The 26,593-nt window shown below is 44.7% G+C and overlaps 1 protein-coding gene across 2 annotated transcripts in view; it reads left to right on the forward strand.

Moving 5' to 3' along the window:
- The first annotated feature begins 3,454 nt into the window (after positions 1-3,454).
- The window catches only part of rasa4 (RAS p21 protein activator 4), a 251,575-nt gene continuing 228,436 nt past the window's right edge, over positions 3,455-26,593 (forward strand). For both annotated transcript variants that reach the window (XM_068010142.1, XM_068010143.1), the window contains exons 1-4: positions 3,455-3,737; positions 13,527-13,583; positions 22,705-22,818; positions 22,935-22,996. In XM_068010142.1, coding sequence (XP_067866243.1) covers positions 3,673-3,737; positions 13,527-13,583; positions 22,705-22,818; positions 22,935-22,996 — 298 coding nt within the window. In that variant the 5' untranslated portion in view covers positions 3,455-3,672. The remainder of the gene's footprint in view (positions 3,738-13,526; positions 13,584-22,704; positions 22,819-22,934; positions 22,997-26,593) is intronic.

Genomic DNA, 26,593 nt, shown 5'->3' on the forward strand with positions numbered 1-26,593 from the left:
TCATTTCCTCCGCTTCCATTATAAACTATTTCAATGGGTCTCAACATTACCAGAAATACATTTGATGTTGTAAATCTGAATTGAAAGTTTAAAGAAAAGTGCCCTAGAATTACAGGGAGGTGCCCTTAAAATAGAGTCTTCAATAATCCTGCTGAATTCTGGGAAAAGTGATGAGCCAATGCTAAGAACCATGGGCATTCTTCCTGAAGGCGGTTTACCGGGAGATCAAAATGGGGGGAGATTTTCATGGCATCAGCCCAGTAGGAACGTGCTGGTCACGGGTGGAATATGGCAGTACAGCACTTATTACCCCATTCCTGCTCCCAGTATGGCTGTGATCCAGGAAGGGTTGCCACTCAATGTTCCCTTTTCTTTCTCGTGCACGGCCTATTTATTTCAATGCGTGGTATTGCTAAGTATTTTTGAGCAGCTACACACACATGGTATCATACATAGACTGACTTGTGAGCAGCCTGTGTGGTACTTTCCAGATGGCTATGTGCCTGCACACGTGTGCAGCTTAGAGGGATCATTGGTGCCAATCTCCAGGATTGGCCTGGTGTCTCCAAGAGTCACAGAGACACTTACGGCACCGAAGGAGGCCTTTCGGCCCATTGAGTCCATGCTGGCTCTCCACGGAGCTATGCAGTCAGTCCCACTCCCTGGCTCGATCCCTGTAGCCCTGCAAGTCTATTTCTCTGAAGTGGCCATCCGACTTCTTCTTGAAGTCATTAATTGTCCCCGCTTCCAGCACTCTTGTGGGCAGCGAGTTCCAGGTCATTACGACCTGCTGCGTAAAAAAGTGCTTCCTCATATTTTTTCTGCATTTCTTGCCCAAAACTTTCAATCTGTGTCCCCTAGTCCTAGTACTATTAGTTAATGGGAACGGTTTTTCCTTGTCTAACTTATATAAGCCTGTCATAATCTTGTACACTTCTATTAAATCTCCCCACAATCTCCTTCGTTCTAAGGAGAACAACCCTAGCTTTTCCAACCTAACCTTGTAAGTAAAACCCTCCATCCCTGGATCTATTCTGGTAAATCTCCTCTGCACCCACTCAAGGACCCTCACATCCTTCCTGAAGTGTGGTGACCAGAATTGGATGCAATACTCCAGTTGGGGGCCTAACCAGAGCTTTATAAAGGTTCAGCATAACTAAGAGTTAAAGATTGATCTCCAGGGCACTGCTGTGAGCAATCTAAGAAAATAAATGTCATCGGGACGTAAAAAAGATTGTGCACTTTGTTAAAATTTTCTCTGAACACTTTCACTTATTAGATATAAAAGAAATTGGAGGTGGGAAAAAGGCTGTTTGAAGTTGAGAATCATCCAGTCTGTTCACTTCTCAATAGCCATAGGAAGGTGGTGCATTGTATGAAAAGACCCGTTGGTAGACCAATGCTTGAGGTGGGGCAGTTGGAGATGAGAGGTCAAGGGATGAAACTCCAGGAATAGGCCCAATCAGGGTTAGGAACACTAGACTCAGGCAACCACCTCTTTTAAGGGGAAATCTACTTTGCACATTCTATTCGGGGTCCTACAACGCACATGGGATCCTGATGCATTTTTAAGGTAGCATGGGTGTAGAAAGAGATGCATACACTCTGCCGATTGTGTCCAGGCTGCCTAACCAGTGTCCCTTAAAGGGACTGCTGCTGGTTGCTCAGAAAATGATAAGCACAAATTTGTTGCAGAGATTTTTGTGGGGCCAGCAGGAGAGTGAATGCATGATGCCTTCCCTCCCCTTCACTTTCAGTTATTACTCCAGCTGGGCTCCACAGGGAAAGTGCCGGAAATCCCACAATTCATCTTCGTGCTTCATTCTTTTATTTTCACCAATGTGTCCTTCCACCCTGTATAAAATCTACTGTAGATTTTTAACATGCTGCCCAGGTGTAAAACTAGTGCAGTGGATTGAGACCCATTATAGAAACCACCCAATCATCATCTCAAATGAAATGAACAGATATTAAAATCAGGCAACTTCTATATCCTCCATACCAGTTTTAAACCTGGGCAGCGTTTGACAATCTGCCCCCATTCACTCATTGTGAAGAATTGGTCCCTCAGCCACCAGTTAGATTCTTGACAATCAGTGTGTTATTCAACCAAGGGGGAAAGTGGGTTATGTTAAGCAGCCTCGATTCAGTCCTAACTTTGCATCTGCACAAGTGCACTTCCAGCAATGGTCACTGAAAGACTCGCCTTTATATTGTGCCTTTCACGACATCAGCATTTTCCAAAGTGCGTTACAGCTGATGAAGTACTTTTCAAATGTTGTAATTTAAGAAATGCAGCAGCCAAGTTGTGGACGATCAGCCACACAAACCACAATCTGTTTTTCTTGATGCTGGCCTCGACAACAGGGAGAACTCCCCTGCTCTTCGAAATAGTGCCATGGGATATCTTATGTCTATCTGAGAGGACAGATAGGGCCCCACTTTGATGTCTCATCCAAAAGATGACCACCTCTGACAGTGCACCGCTCCCTCAGTACAGCACTGAGCTGTCAGCCTAGATTTTGTGCTCAAGCCTCTGGAATCTACTTAAACCAGCAACTGGCTCAGAAGCGAGAGTGCTGCCACTAAGCTACACTAGAGAGCGATAGGCAGTGTTAACGCTGATTTATTTCCTCTCCCTCGCCCACGGCATTGAGAAGTAAATCACCAGCTTACCATGTCCCAGCACTCCATCTGAGGTCAGCTAACTGAGAGCAACAAGATTGGCAGAGGATCTGGCGGCTGCTGGTCTGTTTTGCTGAGGGACCCTGTTTTACTCAGTTCCTAACTGGGTAAACGGCACGAGTCTCAGGGGAAGCAAAGTGTCTGATGTGTAAGAACATAAGAAACAGGAGCAGGAACAGGCCATTCAGCCCCTCGAGCCTGCTCCACCATTCAATAAGATCATGGCTGATCTTTGACTTCATCTCGACTTTCCTGCCCTAACCCCATATCTATTGATTCCTTTTATGCCCAGGAAATGTACTGACCTCAGTCTTCAATGCATGACCTGAGTATCCACAATCCTCTGGAGTACAGAATTCCAAAACTTCACAACATGTATCTTTATTAAGACAGAATGCCAATGGCAAATATTCCGATTAAAGGAGCCATCCATATCAGTTTCACAGTATGGGGTGGTGGGGGGGGGGTGGTGGTAGTAATTTAATGCTGCTCCTTTTTAACCTTATCCAAATTAATTTGTTTAGTTCCACAGTTCCTTTTGAAAATAAAGAGTAAATAACTGGAGGAGCCTGGGGTATTACAAAAAAAAACCCTGACTGTAAAGCACCAGGCCTGTGAAGTCTGGACTCATCTTCACTGTTGACATAAAGGTTATTTTTTCTCTTTAAAAAGGGCGTCTCTTGTTGCTGTTTTCATTCCCAGAGAGGTTGTGTGACCAATCACAGTTCCTTCACCTACCCCGTGGCGCCGCCCAAGCCTCGATGAAAGCAGCGGGGTTTAGCTGCACATGGTGACTCCCAGTGAGGTTTCAGAGCGTAGCAGAGGTCCGATCAGAGCTGCTGGCCAGTGAGACAGAGACAGAAACAGAGGGAGCTGTCCATTCGCCGGCACCAGAGCCTCTCCCCAGGCACACAGCACTCAGAGCCGGCCAGTGTCTCGCCGGGAACTTTTGCTCTTAACCTCTTGGAGTTTTCTTAGTAACTCGCTATGGCAAAGCGCAGCTCCTTATTTCTTCGCATCATTGAAGGGAAGAAATTACCAGCCAGAGACCTGTGAGTATGAGACAGTCTGAGATTGCTGCTTTCTTTTCACTGTCTTCCATCAGTTTGAGCTGTTAGCCCACAAAGTGAGCTTTAATTTGTCCTCCAGTCTTTACACAGTGAAGGTGAAAGCTGCTGCTTCCCCCTTTCTGAAAACTCTAGCTGAAAAAAAACCCCATAATACAGGTGGAGGTAAATACTGTAAAGTTTATTAGACAGAATTTTGGATTTATTGCAGGCTGTACTTGGTTCGGTGGGATTTAATTCGGTTCGGTCCATTACTGTCCAGCTATAGTTCGCTTTGCTTTGGGGTTAGTTCGGTAGCTGACTCGGATTGAGTTTGGCTGGGCTCGGTAAATGACGGTGCGGGTTCTCTCTCCCAGGGATGACAGATTTCCCCGGAATCCTGTGTGGTTTGCTGCAATCCTGTGGGATCTGGGTCGCTCGGTAGATTTTCATTCAGTATTGAAGGAGCCAGGGAGAGCGGCGGCTGCTTGTGCTGATGTGTCATGTACCTGGAGCTGTGTCCATCCATCCTGAGCGTGCTCTCTTGCAGCACCTTTGCTCCCGGATCTTGGTCAAATGTTGTTCCAGTATCAGAGACAGGAGTCTGGGGGTGTCCAGGGGGTTTCTGTCGCGGTCATGTTCAATGTGATGCTGCTCCTGCAAAGGGGCTGTGTCCCTGTTTCCATCAAAAAACTCATTGCTGATCATACTTAACCAGATAACGTGTGCACAAACTGTCTTCCCCAGCCCCCAGCTCCATGCACTACAAATTTGGCTCCTTTTACATTTATCCATTCAAAACTTAGCTTCTGATGCCTGCACTTTGAGGTTTGCAGGGAGCATTCTCCTCCTTTCTGCCTTTCCTTCCCACTCTTTTTCTAATCATGTATTTCTCTCCCTCCTCTTGCTCTCGCTCTCCCCCCTTTTTCTCTCTCCCTTTTCCTCTCTGCCTCGTTTCTCCCTTCCCTTTCCCTCTCTCTCTCCCTTATTCCCTGTCATCCTTTTCCTCTCTGCCTCTTTTTCTCTCCCACTTTTTCTCCCCTTCTCTCTGCCCTTTACTCCTTTCTCTCTCTGCCTTTCACAGGCGCTTTATCAAAAAAAAACTGACAGTGAGTCACAAAGAGCGGGACGGAAAGCTTGGTCAAAGAGTAAGGAGTGTCTTAAAGCAGAAGAGAGAGGTGGATAATTAGCACAAATTTCCCTTTAAGGGCACCACCAAAAAATTAAACTTCTATATGGTCCATTCAAATGAACAGATGCCAAAATAAGCAACAAAATCCCAACAAAACTAAATGGAACCTTACCAGCTAAATCATAACATTGTCATCAATGTTTATGAGGCACTATTCCCTGTAGTGACCACTGTGCTCGAATGCATAGGGCTAGATTTATTTTTCTTCTCATTGTCTGATTTCAGGTGGTGTTGGAGCACTTGAAACAGTTGATTCCAACAGGCTGTGCTATATCTCTAGCAGGCGAGCAACTGAAAATGGCTACTTCTGCTGTTTCCCTGGAGGACTGCGGACTGTGCAGAATCCCCATAGAATAATTTACTCTAGTGCAAACGAGTGGTAGAGCCATCCCTCCAAAAGATAGTCACACCAGGACTATCCTCATCCCTAGCACAGTGTCCAAGCATCCCAATCCAATCACAACATGCTGGAGTTTTTGAACAAAAGTGTAGCCAAGTCATGTTTAATTGTGAACCAGGCATAGAATGCCAATGGACCACTTTCCATTCACTCCTATTGTAAGGCATAGTGAGGAATTAAAATACTTCTTAATTAGATTAGATTACATTGAATTAAAGACCCACTCCAGAGGCCTGAGCGCAAAGTTTAGGCTGAGAGGGTGCAGAGGAGATTCACCAGGATGTTGCCTGGGCTGAAGCATTTCAGATATGAAGACAGACTGGATAGGTTAGGTTGTTTTGCCTTAGAGCAGAGCAGGCTAAGGGGGGACCTGATTGAGGTATACACAATTATGAGGGGCATTGATAGGATAGATAGGAAGAAACTTTTTCCCTTAGCGGAGAGGTCAATAACTAGGGGGCATAGATTTAAGGTAATGGGCAGGAGGTTTAGAGGGGAGTCGAGGAAGAATTTTTTCACCCAGAGGGTGGTTGGAATGTGGAACACATTCATTAGATTTGTTCACTAGTATTGAAGTATATACGACTAATCACCAAGCAACTCCTTTGTTGTCTATTTTCTAGCCTTTATTTTCTCTTACTTGCTTACTGATCTCCTGCCTTAAATTTCCAGCTTTGCTTCTCTCCCTTCTGAATCTATACTTGAGTTTCTATCCCCCTGCCAGGCTAGTTCAACCCTCCACAACAACAGGAGCAGGAGCAAACCTCCCTGCCATAATATTGGTCTTGGCCTTGTTGAGGTGCAACCAGTCTGTTTGTACGGGTCCCGTATCCCTCCCTAACAGCACTGTGGGTGTACCTACGCCACATGGACTGCAGCGGTTCAAGAAGGCAGCTCCCCACCACCTACTCGAGGGCAATTAGGGATGGGCAATAAATGCTGGCCTTGCCAGCGACGCTCACATCCCAAGAACGAATACAAAGAAAAAGGTCCCAGTGCCCAGAAATCTAAAGCTCCCCGTCCTGCACCATCTCTCCAGCCACGCATTCACCTGCACTATCCTCTTATTACCTTTGAGGCCGTATCTTACAATTTCTTTCTTAGCTCCTTAAAATCTGCCTGCAGGACCTCATCCCTCTTCCTGCCTACGTCATTGGTACCAATATGGACCACGACATCTGGGTGTTCACCCTCCCCCCTCAGAGTCCGCTGCAGCCGTCCAGTGACATCCTTGACATTGACATCTGAGAGGCTGTCCCTACACCTCACTGCCTCTCCACCTCGCTTTGGAGGGAAGTGATGTTACAGTTTTGATGGACAGGGCTCTTGGAGGGTACTTTTGGGACTTGCCTAATGGATATAAATGGTCCTGTACAATCTTGTGGATATTTTGGATGTACAAAGGGGAAATTGCTGAAATTGGCCAGTTTCATTTCTCTGTGTTTTTGACTTCTCGGGAGTTTGCCTGACTAGTGCTTAATATGCTTGTGTTTCATGCTTGTGTCAGCCAAGTCATTGCTGTGGCTCAGTTGGGAGCACTCTTGCCTCTGATTCAGAGGTTGTGGGTTAAAAACATAGAAACATAGAAAAATAGGAGCAGGAGTAGGCCATTCGGCCCTTCGAGCCTGCACCACCAGTCAATACGATCATGGCTGATCATCCAAACTCAGTACCCTGTTCCCGCTTTCTCCCCGTATCCCTTGATCCCTTTAGCCCTAAGAACTATATCTAACTCTTTCTTGAATATATTTATTGATTTGGCCTCAACTGCTTTCTGTGAATTCCACAGGTTCACCACTCTCCGGGTGAAGAAATCCCTCCTTATCTCAGTCCTAAATGGCTTACCCCTTATCCTTAGACTGTGACCCCTGGTCCTGGGCTCCCCCGCCATCGGGAACATCCTTCCTGCATCTAGTCCTGTTAGAATTTTGTGAGATTCTATGAGATCCTCTCTCATTCTTCTAAACTCTAGCGAATACCAGCCTAATCGACTCAATCCCTCTTCATACATCAGCCCTGCCATCCCAGGAATCAGTCTGGTGAACCTTCGCTGCACTCCCTCCATAGCAAGAACATCCTTCCTCAGATAAGGAGACCAAAACTGCATACAATACTCCAGATGTGGTCTAACCAAGGCCTTGTATAATTGCAACAAGACATCCCTGCTCCTGTACTCGAGTTCAAGTCCCTCTCCAGAGATTTGAGCACAAGAATCGATCCTGACAAGCATTACAATCACCAGGGAAGTGGGACTGAACAAATTGTTGGCCTTGCGGGCTGCCAAGTCCCTGGGTCCTGATGAACCTCATCATAGGGTGTTAAAAGAAGTTCGCCAGTGAGATAGTTGATGCATTAGTTTTAATTTTCCAAAATTCCCTAGATCTAGGGAAGGTTCCGTTAGATTGGAAAATAGCGAATGTAACTCCTTTATTCAATAAGGGAGGGAGACAGAAAGCAGGAAACTACAGGTCAGTTAGCTTAACATCTGTCTTAGCTTCTAACATTTTCCCTATTAAAGACATTATAGCAGGGCATTTAGAAAAATTCAAGGTAATCAGGCAGAGTCAACATGGTTTTGTGAAAGGGAAATCATGTTTAACCAATTTATTGGAGTTCTTTTGAGGGAGTTACATGTGCTGTGGATAAAGGGGAACTGGTGGATGTATTGTACTTAGATTTCCAGAAGGCATTTGATAAGATGCCACATCAAAGCTTATTGCAGAAAATAAAAGCTCATGGTGACGGGGGTACATATTGGCATGGATAGAAGATTCACTAGCTAACAGGAAACAGAGAGTAGGCATAAATGGGTCATTTTCTGGTTGGCAAGATATAACGAGTGGTGTGCCACAGGGATCAGTGCTGGGGCCTCAACTTTTTACAATTTATATAAATGACTTGGATGAAGGGACCAAAGGTATGGTTGCTAAATTTGCTGATGACACAAAAGATAGGTAGAAAGTAACTTGTGAAGAGGACATAAGGGAGCTACAAAGGGATATAGATAGGTTAGGTGAGTGGGCAAAGACCTGGAAAATGGAGTATAATGTGAGAAAGTGGGAAATTGTCTACTTTGGCAAGAAGAATAAAAAAGAAGCATATTATCTAAATGATGAGAGATTGCAGAGCTCTGAGATGCAGAGGGATCTGGGTGTCCTAGTGCATGAATCGCAAAAGGTTAGTATGCAGGTTCAGCAAGTAATTAGGAAAGCTAATAGAATGTTATCATTTATGGTGAGGGGAATTGAATACAAAATTGGGGAGGTTATGCTACAGCTTTACAGGGTCTTGATGAGACACATCTGGAGTACTGTGCACAGTACTGGTCTCCTTATTTAAGGAAGGATGTAAATGCATTGGAGGCAGTACAGAGAAGGTTTACTAGACTAATACCTGGAATGGGTGGGCTGTCTTATGAGGAAAGATTGGACAGGCTAGGCTTTTATCCGCTGGTACTTAGAAGAGTAAGAGGTGACTTGATTGAAACATACAAGATCCTGAGGGGTCTTGACAGGGTGGATGTGGAAAGTATGTTTCCCCTGATGGGAGAATATAGAACTAGGGGTCACTGTTTAAAAATAAGTGGCCGTCCATTTAAGACAGACGAGGAGAAATTTTTTCCTTCAGAGGACCGTGAGTCTTCAAATTCTCTTCCTCAAAAGGTGGTGGAAGCAGAGTCTTTGAATATTTTTAAGGCAGAGGTAGATAGATTCTTGATAAGCAAGGGGGTGGAAGGTTATCGAGGGTAGATGGAAATGTGGAGTAATCAGTTCAACCATGAACTTGTTGAATGGCGGAGGAGGCTCAAGGGGCCAAGAGGCCTATTCCTAATCCTAATTCATATGTTCGTATTATGTTCATATGACCCTCCAGTGCTGTACCGAGGGAGTGCTGCACTGTTGGCGGTGCTGTCATTTGGAAGAGACATTAAACCGAGGCCCCGTCTGCCCTCTTAGTGCCATGGGATCTTTTACACCCCCTATTTCAAGAAGAGCAGGGGCGTTAACCCCAGTGTTCAGGCCAGTATTTATCCCTCAATCAATATCTCAAAACAGATTATACGATTACTATCACATTGCTGTTTGTGGGACCTTGCTGAGTGTAGTTGGCTGCCATGTTTTGTACATTATAACAGTGACCACACTTCAATAAAGTACTTCACTGGCTGTAAAGTGCTTTGGGATGCCCTCTGATCATTAAAAGGTGCTATATAAATGCAAGTCCTTTTCTTTTTCAAATTTGTTTTTACATAATCCTTTTGAAGTATCTAAGATCAGGAAAATAAAACTCCCAATGTAAAATAGGCAGTGAGTTGACTTTGTAAGTCAGCAGTTCCTGTAAATTATGTGACCAGGGGCTTGTTACTTCTGTAGCTGTGGTTTGCTCTCACCACAAAGCTGCGTGCAGTAGTTGACATTTTCACTTGGTCCTCACATGTGCTAGAAAGCTGTAAATTATAGTTCCTGCTCTGCTGTTTCCTCACAGGTTACACATCGGGTGAAGTGGTTAGATTCTGTGATCATTCACCTTGCTGGAGGGAGTTGAACAGACATTTTTACAACTACAAGAACCAGTTCCATTTATATAGCACCTTTTTAATGTAGTAAAACACCCATGGCGCTTCACAGGAGCGTTATCAAATAACATTTGACAAACCACAGCAACAGATATTGGGATAGGTAACCAAAATCTTGGTTATAGTGGTAGGTTTTAAGCAACCACTTAAAGGAAGCAACAGCTTTTTAATGCACAACAATTAATTGAAAACTAAATAGAACAAGCATTCAGGTGCAACAGGCAGTTAGGAAGGTGAATGGTATGTTGGCCTTCATTGCAAGAGGATTTGAGTACAGGAGCAAGGATGTCTTACTGCAGTTATACAGGGCCTTGGTGAGACCACATCTGGAGTATTGTGTGCAGTTTTGGTCTCCTTATCTGAGGAAGGATGTTCTTGCCATGGAGTGCAAAGAAGATTTACTAGGCTGATTCTTGGGATGGCAGGATTGATATATGAGGAGAGATTGGATCGACTAGGCCTATATTCACCAGAGTTTAGAAGAATGAGAGGGAATCTCATAGAAATCTATAAAATTCTAACAGGACTAGACAGGCTAGATGCAGGGAGGATGTTCCCGATGGCTGGGGAGTCCAGAACCATGGGTCACAGTCTCAGGATACGGGGTATGCCATTTAGAACCGAGATGAGGAGAAATTTCTTCACTCAGGGGGTGGTGAACCTGTGGAATTCTCTACCACAGAAGGCAGTGGAGGCCAAGTCATTAAATATATTCAGGAAGGAGATAGATATATTTCTTAATGTCAAAGGGATCAAGGGATATGGGGAGAAAGTGAGAACAGGGTACTGAATTAGACGATCAGCCATGATCTTTTTTGAATGGCGGAGCAGGCCCGAAGGGCCGAATGGCCTACTCCTGCTCCTATTTTCTATGTTTCTATGTTAACAATCTCTGTTCCAGTAAGTACTTACAACTTTTTTTTTGTTTTCTTATTTGTCCATCCTTTGTGTCCTTCACAGCCACATTCCTCTTTCTCCTGCTGGTAATTTTTATCTTATCGATCTAGTCTGATGCTTTTTTCATTCCTCGTTTATTCTATGGCCTTGGTAGCCACACATTGCTTATAACGGAGGCGTCATCACCCGAAAGACAACATCGCTGACAGTGCAGCACCCTCTCTATGCCGCACAGGAAGCCTAGATTAGGTGCTCAAGTCCTGGAGTTGGACTGGAGCATGATCTTCTGGCTGAGAAACAAGAATGCTATCAAGTGAACCAAGCTGACACATTTGTCTTGGTACATACATAATCCAGATACGTAACATACAGAGAGGTGGTTACAAATAAACCTGAAATGAGTAAAGTAACTCATTCACTCATTAGGTGGTGATGTCAGTCTGTTTATTTTGCAGTAAACTGCTGAGCCCACTCTCTATCCTATACTTTCAACTGTCAGTGGCGACAGAGCTAATAACCATAGCACAAAACACTTTGTGTGAGGTAGTTGATTCTCAGGTATCTGCTGCAAATTTTTTTGTAGCCTTCATTTACATAAGACCAGAACGACATCACCAGAGGACACTGCCATCAGTAACCAAGACAACAGCTTATGTGCTGCATCTGGAGGCCCTAAAGTCCTCTGCTCTACCTAGAACCTTGACTGTAAGTTTGACTCTCCATTGACCATCTGAGGAGTGAGTTCATGTTAGACTGTGAAGCTTCACTCACAGACAATTCTCTGTTTATTATTTGGACCTCAGTGGTGTTTTAAATCCTCCAGGTTTACATGAATACTTCACTCTTGTCTTAAAATAGCACCCTTTTTAATATAAGACCCGGTCACTGCAGTATGGGTTATTTTCCAGCAAGCACGTTGTTCAGGCCAGGAATGTAAACAGGAATGTAAACAAGCCGTCCTGTCACCAGTTTCCCTTTAACTAACAAAGCTGAACTTTATGGAGCTGTTGTTTTAGAGTTGCTTCCTCCTGAGGAGAGCCTGTGAATAATAAGTGAAGGCTGACAGCTTTTCCTTTCACAGCCACTCAACTGTGTTTCTGCTACATTTGTTTTTCTTAAAACCTACCCCAGTTTTCTTCACTGAAATCCTTCCTGATGGCTCCCAGCCTCTGCCCTCTCTCTCTCTCTTTCTCTCTCTTTCTCTAGCTCTCTCTCTTGCCCCCGCCCCGAACCTTTCCACTCTCTTTAAAACTCCTTCTCAAAACCCATCTTTACAACCAAGGTATTGGTCATTTCTTGTAGCTCTTGCACCAGGGCTCATTCTTGGTCCCTTTATGCCTTTTTTCTCTCTCTCTCTCTCTCTCTCTCTCTATGTCGAGTGCCTTAGCATGTTTTCAAAGAATCAAAACTGGTACACCCACTGAAGGAGGCTATTCGACCCATCGAGTCTGCACTGGCGCTTTCAAAGAGCAATATTAATCCAACTCACCCACTCTTTCCCCATATCTCTTACATGCTTTCTACAATAAAATCACTATGTAAATACAAGTTATTGTGAAGCAAACAATTGTACTCTCCAGTCCCTCCTGATCACTAAATTGTCAACTCTCTCTACATGCATTCATGCATTCCGCATGTATGTTTTAGTTTATACTGTAAATTACTTCACTTAGCACAGAAACCTTTTGGTACCAAGTGCTTCTCCTGTTACTGCAGTGCTATTGAGCTGTGGATTTTAAACCTAACAGGGCTGAAATTGGCAGGCTCCAGTGCTGGCTAGAAGGAAGTATAGGGCACAAGATTGGGGCTGTAGTGTTGTAGCTCTGACTCCAACCTTCACCCTTATCTAGTACATCTGTCTGACTCCCTGACAATATATATTAGTCTTGAGGGTGTCTATCACACTCCAGGTGACAAGTTTAATATAAAATACAATCACAATTAAACTTACAAAGAATCCAGTTGTTTCATGCTGAGGTCTACTGATAGTTATTTACTATTGACCGAGAAGTTTGCAGATGGGCTGGCGCTGAAAATTGACACCTTTTCAGCAATATTGTCCTCTTGTAAAAAGCAATTAAATTCTAGTTGATCTCCAGCCTCTGCTTATGTACATCAATTAGATTTTGTGGCCTGGAAAAGGGACAGATTAAATTAAGTTCATCTGCACCTTTGCAGCAGAATAATACCGCGTGCTATATACCGCTGTAAACTCTTGGCTGTGAGCCAGAAGGTTGTGGTTTTAAACTCCATGCTACGACATGAACACACAATCCAGCTGACATTCCAGTGCAGTCCAGTTGTTGAGGGTACCATCTTCTAGATGAGATTATAAACTGAGACTCTCATTCCCAGTCTTTGGGTGGGTACTAAAGATCCCACAGCCCTATTGGAAGAAGAGTAAGAAGTTCACCCAGTGTCTTGATTTAAATTCTTCCTTCAGCCAACACCAGCAAAAATGATTTAACTGGTCATTCAACTCATTGCGGTTTGTGGGATCTTACTGTGTGCAAAGCGCCTCTCATCTTTACTTGTATAATAATTGCATGGTGTAATGCAATCACTGAAAATCTTTTGAAATGTTTGAGAGGATTGATGAGATACTATATGAAAACTATTTGTAGCTCGATTATTTCACTGTGAGCATCATACTAAATAGCCAGCCTCCTTGTAGATGGAGAAGGTGGCACAAAGGAGAAATACTCAGTTCTGTTCTCCCTCTGTTTTCAGAACAGGAAGCAGTGATCCATACTGCATCGTAAGAATCGACAATGAGACAATTATCAGGTAAGGGACTTTTTTTTAATAGAATGGCGAGATATAGAGATGCATCCTTTTTATTGCCTTTCTGCCTCCGTTTGTTCTGGCAGTTTTCCTCCTCCTTCTCGCAGACCAGCATTGGTGGCATGTTGGGCTGTGGTCCCAGGGTACCATATGTGGTTGAAATACTCAGTGTGTTAGCCTAGATAGCACTGGTGGGTTATTGGGAAAGGGAGGGGTCGTCATGTCTGAGCCCATTACTGTCTCCACCCAACATCCATACAGAGGCACTTCTAGCAGGGTCCCTGGGCAGCAATCAGCGGCAGGACTCCTGGCTGATTTTTCTCTCCTCACCCCCTGACTTTCCAGACCCAGGGACACCGAGGTAACTGTAGTGCTCCTGGCACTGCCCCAATTGCCTGATGCTGCCCTGCCCTTGTCGTGGCCCCTGTTACCGGGCCTGCTTCGTGCCGAGTAGACATGGAATCTGGGATCAGCTGCTCACTGTCGTATTCAGCTGATTGATCACATTTTATTAAATCTGGAGATGAGTCTTTTGCAACAATGTGAGTTAGGAACTCAAACTCAGAAGAAGGCTCAAGTAATTTGTAACCATCGCTGAAGTTTAGATTTGTGATACTAGACCCCCACCTACCAAGAATGAGGCATATTAATTTCACCAAATGGACATTAAATTTCAAACTGTTGCTGAAGTGAAGAAAGGACGTTTAAAAATCACCAGGCCCTTGGCTGGAAAAACATTTTTGCATACTAACAGCCAGCTTGGAAGGACAAAGAGGCTATTCCCTGCTCCAATTTAACCCACAATGGACTTTGAGCACCAGGAATCGTAAGAAGAGACATTCCAGGGTCGGCTAAGACCAGAGAATCCACAAACTGACATGGTCAGACCAACTGGTGCTTGGCAACCTGTTTTTTTCTGAATTATACAAACAGTTTGAGCTCAGTGTCTGCTTGCTCCTGGACTGAAAAGACCTCTCCTGGCTTGCTCACCACAGCCTCTCCTGTCTGCTGCCATCTCTGTCTCATGGAACTCCAAATCCACTGAAGACACATGAACCCCAAGAGATAAAAGTGTCCTACAGCAAACAAGGTTTAAGAAGAATACTGGGGCCCAATGAAAAGCAAGATCTACCTACAATCAAGGACTCTACAGTGAGCTCGAAGAACCATAACAAAAACCCTCTTCAGATATTGCCTCAAACCTTTCCACTTTATTTCTTCTGTTCTGTCTCTATCTGCATGTGTGTATCGCGTATGCATGCTAGCATGGGCACATCATGTATCCTTAGGTGTTAACTGAATTAGAGTTTAAGTTTAATAAATTTCAACCTTTCTTCTTTAAACCTAAGAAACCTGTTTGTGCTGGTTTCTTTGCCTTATAATTGGAAAGCGGTGAACAAGGATTCACCAAGGGGGAGCTAAAAATACGGTGTGTTTAAAATTAAACCCTGTTATGGGAAGACCAGGTGAAGACTGAGAGGGACCCCCTAGACCCTTTTCTCACCTGGTCGTAACTTTCTTGGCTTGCATTATTGTTTATGGTATTTGGTTCCATTCTGAATTGTGTAAAAGAAAAACTCATATTGTCTTGGCTTGTGTGTTTACATAGTGCTCATACAATCTGCATGTAATACATTTGGGAGGTCGAGAACTCTTGCTGAATTGATGCTTTTGGAGAAAAACACGTCACCTAATAGATTTATGGGGTCAATATAATCTTGACAGTTAAGTTATCAATACCACTAACTCACCCCACTGACACTCCCACTCCTTTTAAATTACATTGAAACCTGTATATTTACAGGCACCTAAGCAACTGGCATCAGCTGTCCTATTTTGCAGATGTCCTTATTTTTAAAATGGTCATTATATGTGCTGTAAAAATGTTCCCAACAATCATGTAGAACCAGCTGAGATAATGATCAGCACCTAATTCTTAGCATTGTTGCAGCTGATTAAATTTGGAATCAGATATAACAACAAACCTGATACAAGTACGGTATCTGTACAGTTGAATCTGTTCCAAACAATACTCATGACAAACAGCAGTAATGCATGGGGCTTGGTGTTCAAGCATCTTCTGGGTTCATGTGGGGTTGGGATTGAGCGCACCTTCTGGGTCTGCGTGGAATTGGGTGTGCACACATCTTTGGACATGCGTTGACAACAAGGTTACCTTTGGAATCAGGGAAAATGGCTGCAGGGGGAATTACAAGCCCCAATACTGGCATGGACAAAAAGGAATCCAGTAACAATCCATCGGTCACCATTTTCAAACTCATCCATGCTGTACATTGAGCATCTTAAAGTGTGATGTCAGGCTTTGTCCCCTGTGTAAAGTATAAAAGGACTTGGTGTAGTGAAGCATGTCCTAGTTCATAATTTAAGACTGGCTGTGGTTGCAGAGTGCCTCTTGTATACGTTGCAATGTTAGTGATTTGTGACTTTTTTTTTGCAGCTGTCTGTTTTTGGGTGTGTCCATAATAGTGGTTTCATTCCTCACAATAGTTCTGTTCAGGAGGAATGACACAGAATGCAGAGCATGTAGAATACAAGGTGGAAAATCCATCTGCAGTGCAGTCTAGCAACTTTGTGTCCCAACTGCACTGAGCTACTAATTGTGACTTTTATTTATTTGCTCACTGGCTGTGGGCATTGCTGGTATGGCCAACACATATTGCCCATCCCTAATTGCCCTTGAGAAGGTGGTGGTGAGCTGCCTTCTTGAACCGCTGCAGTCCGTGTGCTGTTAGGAAGGGAGTTCCAAGATTTTGACCTAGCGACAGTATAGGAACGGCGATATAGTTCCAAGTCAGGATGGTGTGTGGCTTGGAGGGGAACTTGCAGGTGGTGATGTTCCCATGCGTCTGCTGCCCTCGTCCTTCTAGGTGGTAGAAGTTGTAGGTTTGGGAGGTGCTGTTGAAGGAGTCTTGGTGAGTGGTTGTAGTAAGATGGCATACACCGCTGCCAATGTGTGCTGCTGGTGGAGGGAGTGAATGTTTAAGGTGGTGGATGGGGTGCTGATCAAGTGGGCTGCTTGATCAACATCCCATCTGCTTTCCTACATTATAACAGTGACTATACATCAAAAAGTACTTAACTGGCTGTAAAACACTTTGGGATATCCTGCGATTGTGAAAGGCGCAATAGAAATTTTTCTCTTGCTCGCTCTCACTGACTCTCTCTAGCTTGAGTGCTATTGGAGCTGCATGCATCCAGGCAAATGGAAAGTATTCCATCACACTCCTGGCTTATGCCTTTAGATGGTGGACAGACTTTGGGGTCAGGCACTTGCTGCAGAATTCCCAGCCTCTGACCTGCTCTCGTAACTTCAGTAATTTATGTGGCTGATCCAGTTCAGTTACTTCAGACAATTCACAATGATAACCCCCAGGATGTTGGTGGGGGTTTCAGTGATGGTAATGCCATTGAATGTCAAGGGGAGGTGATTAGATTCTCTCTTGCTGGAGATGGTCATTGCCTGGCACTTGTGTGGCGTGAATATTACTTTCCGTTGTCCAGGTCTTGCTGAATGTAGATACAGACTGCTTCAGTATGAGGAGTTGTGAATGGTGCTGAACATTGTGCAGTCATCAGTGAACATCCCCACTGCTGACCTTATAATGGAGGGAAGGTCATTGTTGAAGCAGCTGAAGATGTTTGGGCCTTGGACACTACCCTGAGGAACTCTTGCAGTGATGTCCCAGGGCTGAGGTATTTGGCCTGCAACAACCATGACCATTTTGTTTGTGCTAGGTATGAGTTCAGCCAGTGGAGAGTTTGCCAACTAATCCATATTGACTTTAGTTTTACTAGGGCTACTTGATGCCACATAGATCAAATGTTGACTTGAAGCCAAGGGCAGACACCCTTCGGTCCATGTTTGGAGGAAGGCTGTAATGAATCTGAGTGGTCCTGGTGGAATCCAAACTGAGCAGCGGTGAGCAGATTATTGGTAAATGCCGCTTGATAACACAATTGACACACCTTCCATCACTTTGTTGATTGAGGGTATGCTGATTGGCTAATTGGCTGGATTGGATTTATCCTTTTTGTGGGCAGGACATATCTGGACAATTTTCCAATTTGTCACGTAGCTGTACTCAAACCACTTGGCTGGAGGTATGGTTAGTTCTGGAGTACAAGTCTTCAGTAGGACAGCCGGGATGTTGTCAGGGCCCATAGCCTTTGCTGTATCCAGTGTACTCAGCCATTTCTTTATCCTGTGGAGTGAATTGAATTGTCTGAAGCCTGACATCTATGATGGTTTGACCTCAGGAGGAGGAGGCTGAGATAGATCATCAACTCGGCGCTTCTGGCTGAAGATGGTTTATGAAAGCTTCAGTCTTGTTTTTTGTCTTCGCATGCTGGACTACGCCATCATTAAGAGTGGGGATGTTCATGGAGCCACCTCCTCCCGCTGTTTATTTAATTGATCACGACAGGGTGTGGGAGGACTGTAGAGCTTTGATCTGATCCGTTGGTTGTGGGATCACTTAGTTCTATCTATAACATGCTGCTTCCACTGTCTAGCATGCATATAATTCTGCGTTGTAACTTCACCAGGTTGGCAGCTCATTCTCAGGTATGCTAGGTGCTTCGCCTGACAGCCTCTTCTATACTCCTCATTGAATCAGTGAGAGATGTGCCGGGCCATGAGGTTATAGAATGTGGTTGAATACAATTTTGTTGCTGCCGATCATCCACAGTGCCTCATGGATGCCCAGTTCTGAGTTGTCAGATCTGTTCTTAATCTATTCCATCTGTCCCATTTAGCGCCGTGATACTGCCACACACAAAAAAATGGAGGTTGTCCTCAGTGTGAAGATGGACTTGGTCTCCACATGGACTGTGCGGTGGTCAATCCTGCCAATACTGTCATGGACTGCATCTGTGGCAGATAGATTAATGAGGACATAGTCAAGTAGGATTCTCCCTCATGTTGGTTGTCTCACCACCTGCAGCAGGCCCAGCCTAACAGCCATATTCTTCAGCTCAATCAGTACTAGTGCTAACGAACCACTCTTGGTGATGGACATTGAAGTCCCCCAGCCAGAGTACATTTTGTATCCTTGCTGGCCAGTACACTGGAGAGAATTCCCCAGTTCTTCTTCAGATAATGCCCTGGGATTGTTTGCATATACCTGAGAGGGAAGACGGAGCCTCAATTAATGTCTCATTCCAAAGACAGCACCTCCATCCAGCCATGTCAGCCTGGATTTTATGCAGATGTGGAACTTGAACCCACGACCTTCTGACTCAGCAGTGAGTGTGCTACCTATGAGCCACAGCTGACAATTTTTTTTGATTTATTTAATCGACCATATTCAATTTTTCTGCACCACTTAATTTTAGCAGATCTGAGGTAGAATGTGCACATGTGCTGGGGAAATTGAAATTAACTGAAATGGTTTGAGTGGATCCCGCTGGGCCCTAGTGAGGATGACGATTAAGGTACTGCAAGCACGTACGCTAAAACTGGTCCTGCAAAGGAAATAAATACATAAACACTTGTCATGTGATCAAGCCTGCCACTCAAATCTTTTAGAATTGATACCTTCAAGCAATATCTGACATGACATGAATCCTCAGTGACTCATCTCTGGGCACCCAACTAACCTAAGCATGCTGAGCAACTGCATCCGATCAATTCTTCCTCCGCTCAGTCGGTACTGGGAATAAATATCATCCCAAATCATTGAAAGGTTGATGCCTTTAACATTCGAGAAATGTGCATCAGTGGTGCTGTAGTCAAAGGAATTGAGTGCATGACATGCACCATGAAAATGTGCTCCTGGCGTGTGTATGGTGGTTTACAGAGTCATTTGTGGACTCTGAATGTGCCGTAGAGATGATATAACTAACTGCTTTGACTCAGTTAGGTAGCTTTTCGTCTCTGGTGGACGTATGTACCATCAGAACTGATGCTGTTGATATAAATGGCTGATCTTTTAACCCATTTGTGCATCTTCTCAGTTTGCTATTTAATACAGGCATTCATCCATTTCGAATCAGGTTTATTATCTTTACCAAATAAAACAGGAATATCCTGCAAAAGCACTAGACTAGGGAATAATATGACTCCATCGACACACACCTGTATTCTACTAGGGAATGCTATCACACTCGAGGCACACTGCCACTTGTGTTCTTTGGCTGATATCACACACTCACTCAGCCTGATTTCATGCATGCACTCTTTAAGGCTGATCACATAATACTCCAGCCACTTAATCTTCTCTTTCATTGAGAAATGATAATGTGTGGAACTAAATTCCTAAATCAAACAAGATGCCATTTTATAATTTTAAAATCGCACATCACATCTTCATTTGAGAGGAAAGCCAAACATGCAGTGTTGGCAGGATATGAAGCTCCTTCATATCAGTCAGCTTTTAATAAGTACAACATTTCAAACATTTATTGCTGCAAATAGATTGGAAGCTGCACTTTGAAAGACCTTGTGTTGAAATGGAAAAAAGGAGTCACAAACTAACATGACCCCAATTTTTACAATTGTGTTTATGTTCTGAATATGACAGTCTGACTAATAAATATATATGACCCAAACAGTGCTTTGTCTGAAAGACTTTCTTTTTGCAATTTGTCTCCCTAAAATAGTGTCACCCCTCTATTCAGCTCAGAACAGCAAACGTTGATGCTGTGGACCCAAGTCAGCATTTCCCCTCAGCAGTTAGTTGATGCAGCTGATTTACACTTCAGAGATAACACTCTCAAGGAGAGACCCTCCAGAGCAAGCAGAGTACACAGCACTGACCCCTCAAAGCGACTCATCAAATAATACTTGTGCTTGGGTTGGAAAACAGCTCTCTTCAGTTCAATGCCAGGTCATGGAAGCAAACCTGGCCTTTTCACTGAACAAGATGCCCCTGTCTTCATTAATGGTTATATTTATCACACTTAAATCGTAGCACATGTTTTGGAGGGGGAAGAGTACTCTGGGGCTGGAAGGGAGTGGGGCTAGGGGAAATGTTTGGGAGTGAAGTGAATGGGCTAGTGCCTGGAAGCATGAAGTGGGTCTGGGCTGGGAGCACTCAGGAGAAGCACAGCCTGACATTCACGGAGGAGCTGAGGCCAAGGAAAAGTTGAGCATGGGAGCTGGAACTGGGAATCACTTAGGGAAGAGGGTGCCCGTCAGTGCTTGGAGATGTTGCACTCGTAAATGGTGGTGGACAATTAAACAGCTGACAGGAGGAGGAGGCTCCATAAATATCCCCATTGTCAATGATGGGGGAGCCCAGAACATCAATGCAAAAGACAAGGCTGAAATATTTGCATCCATCTTCAGCCAGAAGTGCCGAGTGGATGATCCATCTCGGCCTCCTCCTGAGGTCCCCAGCATCACAGTTGCCAGTCTTCAGCCAATCCGCTTCATTCCACGTGATATCGACAAAAGGCTGAAGGTGCTGGCTACTTTAAAGGTTATGGTCCCTGACAACATTCCGGCAACTGTACTGAAGACTTGTCCAGAACTTGCCATGCCCCTAGCTAAGCTGTTCCAGTACAGCAACAACACTGGCATCTACCCAGCAATGTTGAAAATTGCCCAGGTATGTCCTGTACTCAAAAAGCAGGACAAATCCAGTGCGGCCAACCTTCGCCCTATCAGTCCACTGTCAATCATCAGTAAAGTGATGGAAGGGGTCATCGACAGTACTATCAAGCGGCACTTGCTCAACAATAACCAGCTCAGTGATGCTCAGTTCTGCCTGGGCCACTCGGCTCCTGACCTCATTACTGCCTTGGTCCAAACATGGACGAAAGAGCTGAACTCCAGAGGTGAGAGTGACTGCCCTTGACATCAAGGCAGCATTTGACCGAGTGTGGCATCAAGGAGCCCTAGCAAAACTGGAATCAATAGGAATTGGGGAAAACTCTTCTCTGGTTGGATTCATACCTAGCACAAAGGAACATGGTTGTGATCGTTGGAGGTCAATCATCTCAGTCCCAGGACATCACTGCAGGAGTTCCTCAGGGTAGTATCCAAGGCCCAACCATCTTCAGCTGCTTCATCAATGACTCTCCCTCCATCATAAGGTCAGAAGTGGGGATGTTCACTGATTGCACAACATTCAGCACCATTTGCGACTCCTCAGGTACTGAAGCAGCCCATGTCCATATACAGCAAGACCTGGACAATATCCATGCTTGGGCTGATATATGGCAAATAACAGTCGCACCACACAAGTGCCTGGCAATGACTATCTCAAGCAAGGGAGAATCTAACCATCTCCCCTTGACATTCAATGGCATTATCATCGCTGAATCCCCCATTATCAACATCCAGGGGGTCACCATTGACCAGCAACTGAACTGGCTCAGCCATGTAAATGCTGTGGCTCCAAGAACAGATCAGAGGCTGGGTATTCTGTGGCAAGTAACTTTCCACCTGACTCTCCAATACCTGTCCACCATCTACAAGGCATAAGTCAGGAGTGTGATGGAGAGTATTCCATTTGCCTGGATGGGTGCAGCTCCAACAACACTCAAGCTCGACACCATCCAGGACAAAGCAGCCCACTTGATTGGCACCCCATCTACAAAGATTCACTCCCTCCACCACCGATGCACAGTGGCAGCAATGTGTACCATCTACAAGATGCATTGCAGCAACTCACTAAGGTTCCTTCGATAGCATCTTCCAAACCTGCGACCTCTACCACCTAGAAGGACAAGGGCAGCAGAAGAATGGGAACACCACCATCTGCAAGTACCCCTCCGAGCCACACACCATCCTGACTTGGAACTATATCGCCATTCCTTCGCTGTTGCTGGGTCAAAGTCCTTCCGAACAGCACTGTGGCGTATCTACACCCCAAAGACTGCAGCGGTTCAAGAAGGCAGCTCACCACCAGCTTCTCAAGGGCAATTGGGGATGGGCAATAAATGCTGGCCTGGCGAGCGACGCTAACATGCTAGAAAGGAATAAAAAAAAGTCGGTATTTATACCCCAGCAGGGAAAATGAAAGAGCTGCAAAGGCCTGACTGTAATTGTCTGTAGGGACTTCCTTTTTATTTGTGAGGTAGAGCCATATATCAGAGAGTGAGTAAGGCTGTAAGGTTTGGAATGGCAGCATTTTTTAAACAGAATTTCTTTCCACAGGACTGCAACTATATGGAAGACACTATCTCCATTCTGGGGAGAAGAATACAACGTCCACCTTCCCAGCACCTTTCACTCCATTTCCTTTTATGTGATGGATGAGGACGCGATCAGGTAATTTTAATATCAATTCCCAGCTTATTGATTCTTGCATTCTCAGTAAGTATTGAAACATGATCTTTAAACAACAGTAGTCTCGCTAACTATCAATCTTTATCATTTACATTTAGCCGCGATGATGTCATTGGAAAAGTTACTATAGCTAAAGACATTCTTACTGCCAACCCAAAAGGTAAGCACATTTTAGATATAGCCACATATCTGTGGACTGCTGTTTCCCCTAAATACAGAAGCATTTGTCAACATTTAGTGAGTATTAACCCAACCTGAGGCAGGTCAGTAAAGAGTGTAGCAGTATGTACTGGAACTAAAACCCACAACATAGAGTGTTGAGGTTCAGGCCACATTTCCTGAAATTAGCCTTCATCTATACTACTAGTGTTCTGTTTTTTGCCGTTTGTGTGTCTCATTGCTTTTGTGTAAATGTGTCTTACTATTGCCGATAGTGCAGGAGGAATGCTTAATGTATTTGCTTCCATTCAGCCTTGTAGGATGATAGCCCATTTAAAATCAATGGGCTATGGCTTGCACTAAATTGTGGACAGCAGAATGTTATATAAACACATTAAACAATAGTCTGCTAATTTCACCAACATCTATTTCAGGGCCATTGGCTCTCTTTCCTCTTTACATTGTGTTTTCTTTCTTTACCTTCCATTCTTTTTTGCTATCTTCTTTCCATTATATCAAGTTGTGAGGAGGACACCAGCGGCTGAATTTTGAGTGCGCCGCAATTTGCGGCGGCGCACCCTTAAAAACGGCGAGCATCCCCCGCGGATGTGTCGTCCCTGAGCCCCCGCGATATTACGCATAGTGGCTTATTTAAATAGAGGGGGCAGAGCAGCTGCCCCCAGTGACGTAGAGGGGGTGGCTGCCACATCCCTGGTAACGGCATCCGGTGCCACTGTGCAGGCACCAACGCTATTTTTAAAGGGCTTTAAGACCTTAGCAGAAATCTACATTTTTAAAGGTGCATTACAATAAATTTTTATTAAATAAATACTTAGGTGATGCAGGCCCTTCCCCAACTCCCCCAATGGTCTTTTCATTGCACGATATGAACAAATCTCACTTTATTCTCTACCCGTACTTTCTCCCCAAACCTTCTAACATTTGCCCTTCAACCCCTTCCCAGCCAATAAAAAATGTTCTCCCCGCTGCTCCACCCCTCCCACCCTGAAAATTTTATTACTCCCCCCTCCCCACCAGGTTCTCGCCTGGAACTCCATACGGAATTCCGAAGGCACGCGAAGGCCGAACGGAGGCTGTAAAATCGGAGTAGGTCAGCCGCTGCCTGCAGGTAAGTTTATTTACATATTTTTAATTGTTGATCTAAATATGCTGATGCAGGGCCAGGCAGTGGGGGGGGGTGGGGGGTCACACCGAGGTCCCACCGCCATCGGTAATATGCAGCGGGCCTTCTCGACGTCGCAGGTCCAGGCGGGCCTCTCCCCACAGCATTTTACCGGCCCCGACACCGCGACCCACGGTGTCGAGGGGCCTGTAAAATTCAGCCCCAAGTATCTGCAAAGGAATATAGATGGGTTAAGTGAGTGGGCAAACATTTGGCAGACGGAGTATAATGTGGGGAAAATGTGAGGTTGTCCACTTTGGCACGAAGAATAGAATAGCAGAATATTATTTGCATGCAGAGAGACTGCAGAATGCTGTGGTACTGCGGGTTCTGGGAGTCCTTGTACATGAATCACAAAAAGTTAGCATGCAGGTACAGCAAGTAATTAGGAAGGTAAAAGGAATGTTGGCCTTTATTGCAGGGGAGATGGAGTATAAAAGTAGGGAAGTCTTGCGACAACTTTACAGGGCATAGGTGAGACCGTACCTAGAGTACTGCAGACAGTTTTGGTCTCCTTACTTAAGGAGGGATATAATTGCATTGGAAGCAGTTCAGAGAAGTTTCATTAGGCTGATTCCTGGGATGAAGGGCATGTCTTATGAAGAAAGGTTGAGCACGTTGGGCCTACACTCACTGGAGTTTAGAAGAATGAGAGGTGATCTTATTGAAACATATGAGATGCTGAGGGGGCCTGACAGGGTAGATGCTGAGAGGATGTTTCCCTTTGTGGGGGAATTTAGAACGAGGGGACACAGTTTCAAAATAAGGACTCTCCCTTTTAAGACAGAGATGAGGAGCAATTTCTTCCCTCAGAGGGTAGTTTAATCTTTGGAATTCTCTTCCCCAGAGAGTAGTGGAGGTTGGGTCATTGAATATATTCAAGGCTGAGTGGGCAGGCAGGAAAATGGAGTTAAGGCCACAATCAGATCAGCCATGATTGTACTGAATAATGGAGCAGGCTTGAGGGGCCGAATGGCCTACTGCTGCTCCTATTTCTTATGTTCTTATGTGACTCAATTATTCAGCTCTGTGCTTTGTTTTCTGCAGTGAAAGACTTTTGGGAGCTGATAAGATGCAAGTAAAATGATGGACCAGATGTTACACTGGACCAGAAGCTAGTCTTCCATGGGTTTGACTCCAGCTCAGGAAGATGAGATTAAGTCATCTATCTATTGGCTGCAGGGAAACCATTGGGAATGATATTTAGCGATCCCAACACATGCCTAGTGGGCCTGGGCTCCAGACCAAAACTGGCACACTCACACTGAGAGTCTAAAAGACAGTTGTCGTGCCAAATGGAAACATACATATGAACTAGGACCAGGAGTAGGCCATTCGGCCCCTTGAGCCTGCTCCACCATTCCATAAGATCATGGCTGATCTGTTTGGGGACTCAACTCCACTTGCCTGCCCTACCCCGATACGCTCTGACTCCCTTGTTTGTCAAGAATCTGTCTACCTCTGCCTTAAAAACAATGACCCTGCCTCCACCGCTCTCCAGGGAAGAGAGTTTCTCAGAGTCACGACCCTCTGAGAAAAAATTTCTCCTCATCTCTGTCCTAAATGGGAGACCTCTTATTTTTAAACTCTGACCCCCCGTTTTAATCTGTTTTACAAGGGGAAATATCTTTTCCACATCCATCCTATCAAGTCCCCTCAGGATCTTGTATGTTTCAATAAAATCACCTCTCATCCTTCTAAACTCTAATGAATACAGACCCAACCTGTCCAACCTTTCCTCATAAGATAACCCTCTCATCCCAGGAATCAATCGAATGAACCTTCTCTGAAATGCTTCCAATGCAGTTATATCCTTTAAGTAAGGAGACCAAAACCGTACACAATACTCTTGATGTGGTCTCACCAATGCCCTGTACAACTGTAGCAAAACATCTCTACTTTGATATTCCATTCCTCTTGCAATAAACAATAAGCCGGAAGGGGGAGGGTGAATAGCCAGCAGTTGTGGTCCAGATCGGAACAAATGGCATAGGTAGAAAGAGGGATGTGGTCCTGCAGTCAGAATTTAGGGAGCTGGATAGGAAATTAGCAAGCATGACCTCAAAAGTAGTAATCTCCGGATTACTCTCAGTGCCACGCGTAAGTGAGAATAGAAATAGAAGAATAAGACAGATGAATGCGTGGCTGGAATGATGGGGCAGGAGGGAGGGCTTTAGGTTCCTGGGGGAGATGGGACCTCTACAGGCCAGATGGGTTGCACCTGAACAGAGCCGGGACTGAGTTCCTTGCGGGATGTTTTGCTAGTGCTCTTGGGGAGGGTTTAAACTAGTTTGGGAGGGTAGACTCAGTTGGGACAAAATCAGAAATGAGAATGAAAGGCAAAAAGTTAATGGATGAGTCTAGAAGACCGAGGAAACAATGGTTAGAACATAAAAAAAGAGTTTGGCAGTGCTC

Source organism: Heterodontus francisci, chromosome 30 (assembly GCF_036365525.1).
Source record: "Heterodontus francisci isolate sHetFra1 chromosome 30, sHetFra1.hap1, whole genome shotgun sequence".
Taxonomy (NCBI): domain Eukaryota; kingdom Metazoa; phylum Chordata; class Chondrichthyes; order Heterodontiformes; family Heterodontidae; genus Heterodontus; species Heterodontus francisci.